Below are 9316 nucleotides of genomic sequence, written 5' to 3'. Positions count from 1 at the left end.
GGAGAAATAGAAGAACATTATATCAAAGAATTAAGAATGATGTACTCTTTCTCCTTCACTGGGTTTTTATCCCAAAGGATTTTTCCTAGTAAGGTTTTAACATGGCACGTTCTTTGATCAATATACATCCAAGGGGAGTGTTATGAAAGTTATAGATTGTTCATTGAGTTGCTGAAAATTACTCAACTTGATTATTATTGATGATATTTACATTATTTGCATTGAGTATGCAACCCTTGAGTTGTACCTTTGAGTTGCCTTTTGTACCTATAAATAGGGAATTTTCCCCCTTGATAATGTGACATGGAAAATTAGTCTCTACTTCATATTCTCTCTCTTTATTCTTCTCTTTATTATTAACTTTATTTTATTACAATATTCAAAATATTTTTTTAATTTTAATATTTATCATTTTAGAAAATTAATAGTAATGATAAAAATAATATTATTTTATGTCTATGATTCTCTTAATAAATTTTGGCATCAACTTCATTTTGTATTTATTTTGTATGAGATCCAATGATTGTAAATTTTTTTAAAGGAGTAAAACAATTACTTTTACAATCAATTATTATGATTTATTCTAATATTTTTTTATTAATTGACCCATTAATTTCATTAATTGTTTTTAATTTTGTAACTAAGAATATATTGTTTTTTATTTCATACATTTTAAAATCTTTTAAATTTATACAGTTGTAATTAATAATTATATAATTAATTTCTAAAAATTTTGGATCAATGAGTTGATTTCATTAATTACTGTAAATTTCTTTAACTATGAAGGGAGTTTTTGATTGGTAATCGGTAATACTGAATCAATAATTATATTTTATTTTAAATTATTCCTTTAGTTATTAGTCAACAAATCTTCGTGTTTTCGTAAAGTGGCAAGTTCGCCCTACTTCTTCGTGTTTTTGCGAGGGAAACTAATCTTGAACATTTTAGAGCTTGAACAACACAATTTGGAATGCTTGGAGGACTACTAGGGCTTGTGGGAACTATCCTTTCTTCCTCTTTGTATCTCCTCCCTCTTCCACTTCCATTTTTGTAAGCTTGTGCTCTCCATGACAATGGAGAGCTAAACCCATTTTGTTGAGGGTAGATGTAACCACAAAACTTTCATGTATTTGTGAATGATTTGAATATATATATATATATATATATATATATATATATATATATATATATATATATATATATATATATATATATATATATATATATATATATATATATGCTTCTTCCATTAATTGCTAGTATCCTTGTTTCTTAGTTTAATGCTTGCTTTGTTTCAACCATTCATTGAATGATATTAAGGTCATTAGGTATTGAAAAATTTCTCTTGAAACCTAGACTTGGAACAATGATACCTAATGAAACTTGTATCTAGGAATGAAACTTGACCTATTAGTTATCTTAAACCCTAGTTCATAAAGCGGGTTTACTTATTTAGGGATTCAAGGAATTGATTCTTAATAAGGAAACCTAGGCTCATTCAACTAAGGGATTAGGGCTTAAGTAAGCTTATGAGTTGACTTTAGTAATTTAATGGAGAAGAGTTTTAATGTTTTATATGCATGAGAGTGAAGTCGGTAAAACCTAACCCCAACAATATCAATCCATTGCATTTCTAGTCTTTTTCATATTCTAGAGTTTCAAATATCCAAGTTCACCTTTTACTCGTTTATGTGATATTTATTTTCATGCACAAAAACCAAAATTATGGATTCATTTATCAATTTAAATTAGTTATTAATTGCATGATTATTTAATATTCATGAGTCTCTTGTGGGAATGATATCCCGGTCTTACCCTCTACTATTTGCACAAATTTGTGATACACTTGTCAAAGTCTTAACAAGAATAAAAAATAAACAATTTTATGATTTGTTTCTAAAATGGTTTCATCAATTAATTTCATTAATTGCTTTTAATTTTCTAGCTGTGAATGGATTGTTTTCTATACCATACATTTTGAAATCATTTAAATTTATACAGTTACAATTAATAAATTAATAATTATATGATTAATTTCCAAAATTGTTTTATCCGTGAGTTGATTTCATTAATTATTCGGTGTAACACAATGTTTAAGAAGTATATACTAAGACACTATAATATTATTATTTAGAAAACATTAATTATTACATCCATAGTTTTAGTTCTTAACAATAACATATTCTAATAATTTAATTTTAATTACCTAAAAGTATAAATAATTATTTAGTCTATTGTATTATTACTTGCCTTTAATTTATATCTTAATTACTTAAATCTATATATAATAATTAAATCAATTGTATTATAACATGTCTTCTATTAATGTATGTTGAATAGGTAATTATGAAACAATTTGTGTTATTTAATTATGCTATATCAAATATTTGCAGTTGCACATTATAACGAATTCAAATCTTATTTGTCTTACATCAATGCAAATTTTAAAAAAATAATCAAATATTATCATTTTAAATATATTATTAGTGTAAAACATATATTAATACATTGTTCCTAATACTAAGATACTTATCTAACTAATAAAAACTATAAATTAACTAATAGAAATATTACATGTGGTTCAATTTGATTTAGTTTGAATTTTATAAAAATAAATCCAACCATATCAACTTGACCCGTTTGTTTTGGATCAGTTTTATATTTTTATTGTATAATATTTTTTTTACAACTATGTTTTATATTTATAAATTGTGGCAACGTTAAAGGATAACTCTTATGATCTATCTCTGTTATGTTTAATAAATCTGGTGCACAAATATATATAATATTGTAAAACATTCAAAACATAAATATAAAAATTAGTATTTTTTGTTTTGTTATCTTTTAGTAATTTTCTCCATCAAAATTAACAATGTAAAGTTTACACCACCAAGATAACTCTTCCTTAGTCTCATTCATTTGTTAAAGATAGTTGTACTCCTCTACCATAGATTTATAGTCATGAACCAAGTAAGTAACATTACATATTTTTCCTACATAAATACACATATCTCGTATATGACTGAAATAATATGTAAGATGACAATATTTAAAAATGATTGATTTTTTATTTGATTCGGTTCAATTTGAACCAGTTCAAAAATTTCAAACCCCAGATTTATTTAAATCATTCGATTAAAAAAATTCAAACCAATAAAAAAAATCCAAATTTAATTAGTTTTCATTTTTCTTGGATTGATTTTAATTATTGATTTAGATCAGTTGAATTCTAAACATCGGTAATGTGCACACACATGCCTTCATGTTTTGAAGTTTTTTGTAACTTTTAATGATGAAAATCAAATATCCATGTTGTAACTTCATGTTTGGAGTTCGCACTACAATAAAATGATAAATTAACCACTTGAAATAGCATTTTAAAATTAAAATAAATATTGAAGGAATGATAAAGTGATCACGATAATGAGATCGATGTTACTAATTAAAAGTAGTTACTAAATTAAACACTATTTTATAAATTAAGAATTTTTAGTATTTAAGATAAGCTCTATTATTAATAAAAAAAATTACATTTGATTTGTGAATTCCAATCCATTATTAAAAGAATTAAATTTGAACTCAATAATTCTTAAAAAAATTCCTTACCTAATAGAAAAATTACTTGTGGGTCAATTTCCTTTTGTGTGAATTAATTTAAAAATAAAATATTGACCCAACCAAATCAAGTTGTATATTTTCGATCATTTTACCATTTTACTATAATATATATATATATATATATATATATATATATATATATATATATATATATATATATATATATATCATTTTACAAATCAAAAATTCGACCCCAAACTCATTTAAATCATTTTGTTCGAAAAAAAATCCAAAAAAAATTCAATTTTACTTGTTTATCATTTCTCCAATGGAGTTTTAGTTATTGTTTTAGATCGCTTATATTCTAAACATTCATAATGTGCACACACAAGCGTGGACGTCCCTTAAATTTCTTTGTTGTTTATAATGATGCAAATCAAATATCTATTAGGAAAAATGAACTTGTTCCTATGAGTATTGTTTGAACTTTTGTCCCCATTTTGATGGGTAATTTTGAGGACCAACTTGTATTTTTGGAAAAAAAACCAAAATAGTAATTAAAACAAATATTTACCCAACCAAATCAAGTTGTATATTTTCGATCATTTTACAATTTTACTATAATAATATATATATATATATATATATATATATATATATATATATATATATATATATATATATCATTTTACAAATCAAAAATTCGACCCCAAACTCATTTAAATCATTTTGTTCGAAAAAAATTCCAAAAAAAAATTCAATTTTACTTGTTTATCATTTCTCCAATGGAGTTTTAGTTATTGTTTTAGATCGCTTATATTCTAAACATTCGTAATGTGCACACACAAGCGTGGACGTCCCTTAAATTTCTTTGTTGTTTATAATGATGCAAATCAAATATCCATTAGGAAAAATGAACTTGTTTCTATGAGTATTGTTTGAACTTTTGTCCCCATTTTGATGGGTAATTGTCGCATTGATGGGAAATGAGTATGGCTATGAGTAATACCTAATTTATTTCATTTAGTATGGGGAAGAGGATATGTATGTACAGTGGCAGATTATATATGTCACAGGGAGGGGCCTTGGCCCCCCAAAATATTTTTGATTTTTTTTAATTATGTATATATTTTTTAATTTTTTTAATTATATTTTTTTAAAATTTTGAAATTTTTTTAAATTATAAATAATATATTTTAAAAATTGATAGAACTTTAAATTATGTCTTTTTAATTTTTGTATAAAGCATAATACTTAATGTTAATAAATAATAAAATATAAAATTAAATATAATAAAGAGTAAAAATATTTAGGTTTGATTATTTATTTATTTTTATTTTTTGTAAAAAAAAATGTCAAATTTTGACTAAAAAATTGAAATCAAATTAAGACTAAATCAACTTAAGACCAACTTGTATTTTTGGAAAAAAAATCAAAATAGTAATTAAAACAAATATTTATTAAGATATTTTTTATTTTATTTCTCATTATCTTTTTAGGTTTTCATAAACTTGTACTCATCTTTCAGCCTCATATGTTTTCTTTTTGTTTTTGAAGAAAAAAAGAAGTTAGACACAAACTCATAACTTTTGCTCTCATTTGTCATATGTTTTCTTCCTTCCTTGAAGAAAAAAAGTGAACTCTCTTGTCTCACTTGATAATGAACTATTAGTTTAATAGTTATTAACATTATTTTTTATTTCATGAACCTTATATATTCATTTTTTTATGAATATAGAAGAAAAAAAATAATGTATTATGTGTTTTTTCAAACCGATTTTATGATTTGATTATAATATATTTTTCTTTCAATAATTATGACTCTCAATTTCTCATTACATTATGATAAATTATTTTTTAATATTAACTTTTTTAAAAATATATTGATGAGGAATAAGACCATAGATTCATTCTTTAAAAATGATAGAAGAGAAGTTGTTGGTGAAGATGAAAATAAGATAAATTTTACTTCTTTACATATTTTGAAGTGTTATACTAATGATCAAATTGTTCAGTTAGATAAATTATTTTTTGAAGTATTATATTAATGATCCAATCTAATAATCAAATAATTATATTATTTTGGCCCCTCCAAATTTTATAGTTAAGATATGCCACTGTGTATGTACATATCTAACATATACCTGTTCCCATAGTCATCCCAATACTTATCCTCATTGTCATCTCATCTCATCTAAATTATTAAAGTTCTCATAGTTTATATTAGGTGACCTAATATATATTAGGTTACCTAATATATATTAGGTTACCTAATATATATGAACAAATCAAATTGTGTCTTAGTTTTGCATTAGATGAATCAAAATCCCATGAAGAATCTGAAGATTGAATTTGATCATGAAGATTTAGACGTGTATTTAGGTTGTGTTGTGTTAACTGGTATACTTTGTATATTTCGCTTGCATGATTGGATCATCAAATTATAGTTAGAAAGCTTTTTTAGAATGCATTCAAGCTTACCTTGGTGATAGGATTTTTTTAATTGATTAAAAAGATGTTTTACTATATTAAAAATTTATTTATTTGGGTTCAAATGACCATAAAGGGCATTTTAATCAGTTAGATAGTCGCTTTAATATAATAGAATCACCTAGAACCATGAGTATTTGGGTTCATGTTAGATAATCACCTAGAATCACCTAGAATCACCTACAACTCCATAAACGTTTTTTACTTTTTTTTATTCTAATATGCTAAAATAGTGATTAATTGACCAATTACATGAATAAGTAAAATTAACATATTTAAATGTAGTTTAACTAGATTAAAATAGACAATTTGAAATCATACAATTCTCTCATTTAGAAATCATTTCACATTGTATCAAAGCATAAGTCTCTAAAAAGTTTCATAATTTATCATATGTTTTATTTTAATATGAAATTGACAACCCTTTTTGACAAGTGCAAGAGAAAAACATGACAAATAATCATTAACTACTCAAATGTAAATAAGAAACATAATTAGCTATTCATTCTTTCAACTGTAAGAAGACTTTCTTTATAAACTACTAATTGGGAATATCCCCCTTGTATGTTGACACCAAGCTTTTGAACTGTGTGGGTACTTAAATCAAACCAGGCTACATCACCATCATGTGTTTGGAAGAGTATATTGCCCATATTCCTTGTTCCAATAGGGAACGCAATGTAAGGTATTGGTCCAAAAACAAAGAGTTTAGTCCATGTTTCCTTCTTACCAACTTCAACCAAAATTGATATGTAAAATATTGTTGTTTCTGCATAATTTGACATCAAAGCAATTGACTCATTTAACATAAATAATTGTCTCCTTACAAAATTCATATCGAAATTATCATATATTTCCATGGGTATGTCTAAAGGTGGGGGGGTCATAATGCACACCTTATTGATCAAGTCAAATGATACTAAATGTTGAATAAAACCATCTCCATAACCCAACCAATGACACATTCCCTCTAAGTAAAATTTATTATTATCAGCATGACTTGAAGGTATAGAACTATCCAATTCAAGTTTTGTCCAAGAGTTACTTTTTACGTTATACATCTCCCACACAAAATTGAGGAGGAAAGGATCATTTACATACACATCATCATCAGATATAGCCCAGAATGATACTTCCCTAATCACCTTATACTCATCTCTAACACAATCATAGCCAAATCCATGATAGTAAATCTCAATATCAACATAATGTGGTGCATTCTCAAATGGACTGGGAGAAATGGCCTTGAATTCCCTAGTAGTTGGGTTCCATAAATATCCAATTTGTCGCATACCTTTTACGTATAGACAAAGAAATCCATTGAAACTAGAAGAACCTAAAATACCAATTCCCTTAGGGTAATCCTCTTCAATTTGACTAGGCCAGTTTAATTTTTCCATATTTTGAAACCTCTCACCAGAAATTGAAAATAAGGAGGATTTGTAATGATTCTGGTAAAGTGGAGAGAGATTCAATAGGAGGTATGTATCATCATAGTATGATTGATGATTACAAATGAAGTTATTACGAAGGAGGTTCATGAAATGATCATTTTCAAACAAGAGGGCCCATGATCTTCGTACACATCCAAATCTCTTAAGGGATTTCAAAGGTAGGTTAGAAAGAATAGAGAATACAAAATCATCTGGTACGTGATTCATAAGCTTTTGAGCTAGAAAATTATTGTCTCTCTTTGGGTTATGCAACCAAATGTTAATAAGTTGCCAATCATCCTTGGTACTCTCATTCCATAGGTAAATGCGGTGGGAGATGTGTTTGCAATATTTGATAACGAGATTCTTGATAGTGATCTCTTCCAAGTACTCAAACTGTAAAATAAATTGAGTAAGGAAAAGAAATAATGAAAAAAATATGAATAAGTTACTTTGTGAACCTGGTTTTCCTTAAGGAAGAGGGTGATATTGGTCCCCCTTGATGATTGTTGGGCATTGATGTCCTTGGTAATAATGAAAGAGGCATCTGGTTGAGATTCCCAGATATATTGGTCATGATCATTATGCTTAGAGGTGACAATAACCTTGTTAGCAATCAAATATGTAGAGTAGAAGCCAACTCCCAAATTATATGACAAATCTAAAATAAGCACAACAGAATATTACAATTAATAAGCATGCAATAAAAGTGCAAATGAATATGAAACAATGACACTTTCCTACCTGCTCTGCTCATGCCAATGCCAGTGTCGATGATAGAAAGTGTTTTGTTATCCTTATCGGGTATCAATCTTATCAAACCATCATCTAAAATGTTCTTGTTTATATGGCTTTCAAATTGAATTTTATCTAAAGCCTGTGTATACGTGCAATGATTGATAACACTGATATAAAATAAAGGGTTAAATATGTTTTTAGTCCCTTAACTTTAAGTAAAAATTGGAATTGATCCCCCTTCGAAACTTTGGACCAATTTAGTCCCCCATCATTAGTAATGCATGAATTTAGTCATTTTAATCACATTTTGTTAAGTTTATTTGAGGTTTCAATGTGTTTCATGATAGGATTTCAGCTAACATTGAAAGAAAAATGTGTCAAATAGTAAACAAATTAAACGCTATCATGAAATGCATTTGAAAGATGGGAAACAAAATTTGGTTAAAAAACTTGAATCCACCTTTTTCTAAAGACGGGAAACTAAATTCGGTTAAAGTTTCAAAGAAGGACTCATTCCAATTTCTAGTGAAAGTCAAGAGACCAAAAACATATTTAACCATACAATAAATGTTCAAATAAAAATCAAATTAAAAGTACTACTTACATTTGAAGCATTGTTGATAAGTTCACGAAGGAATATTTGTTTATTAGAATAAAATGTCTTGTTCATTTGTCTCAACATCTGACTCATCTCACCCTTCAATACAAGCATCTCATAATTCGCCATCATTGTTGGTTCAGAGTAATAACAAACCAAATAGAATAGACTCAATTCAAAGAAACAAAACCACTCATAACCGCTTTTATATCCATTTATCACAACCATCATATTTTGATTGGTTAATAGAAAACCATCACACAGTTTGACTTTTCACTATTTAAATTTAAAAAAAAAACATTAATTATTTCTTAGCATTAACTAATTAATTAATTTTTACATTTATTAGTAAAGCGTTATCATGATCACTTAACTTTTTCTTTCAAATGTTATTTAATTTTATTTTAAGTTATTAATTCATCATTTAATTGTACCGTGAACTCATATAACACATAGATATTTGATTTCTATCATTGTTGGCACATTAAAACATGTTTGT

At 26.1% G+C, this 9316-nt stretch overlaps 1 protein-coding gene across 1 annotated transcript; it reads right to left on the bottom strand.

Annotated features, from left to right (window-relative positions):
- Positions 1 to 6483: 6483 nt before the first annotated feature.
- On the bottom strand, positions 6484 to 8946 carry LOC146885679 (uncharacterized). Its single transcript, XM_085674264.1, has 4 exons — positions 8824 to 8946; positions 8226 to 8358; positions 7943 to 8142; positions 6484 to 7877 (listed from the first exon to the last, which is right to left on the bottom strand). Exons 1-4 carry the CDS (start codon positions 8944 to 8946, stop codon positions 6543 to 6545), a joined length of 1791 nt encoding a protein of 596 aa, XP_085530390.1. The 3' UTR covers positions 6484 to 6542.
- Positions 8947 to 9316: the final 370 nt, after the last annotated feature.

This window comes from Vigna unguiculata, chromosome 6 (genome assembly GCF_037176805.1).
Source record: "Vigna unguiculata cultivar grain cowpea cultivar isolate G323 ecotype 2 chromosome 6, ASM3717680v1, whole genome shotgun sequence".
Lineage (NCBI taxonomy): Eukaryota > Viridiplantae > Streptophyta > Magnoliopsida > Fabales > Fabaceae > Vigna > Vigna unguiculata.
This window is presented reverse-complemented; position numbering and strand designations above follow the sequence as displayed.

Bases quoted from the DNA above. Each gene is read 5' to 3' on its own strand.
- LOC146885679 (XM_085674264.1), bottom strand. From the start codon at position 8,946: ATGGCGAATTATGAGATGCTTGTATTGAAGGGTGAGATGAGTCAGATG. The intron at 8,143-8,225 runs GTAGGAAAGTGT...TGCTTATTTTAG, and splicing joins CATTGGCATGAGCAGAGCAG to ATTTGTCATATAATTTGGGA. The intron at 7,878-7,942 runs GTTCACAAAGTA...TTTATTTTACAG, and splicing joins TCTTCCTTAAGGAAAACCAG to TTTGAGTACTTGGAAGAGAT.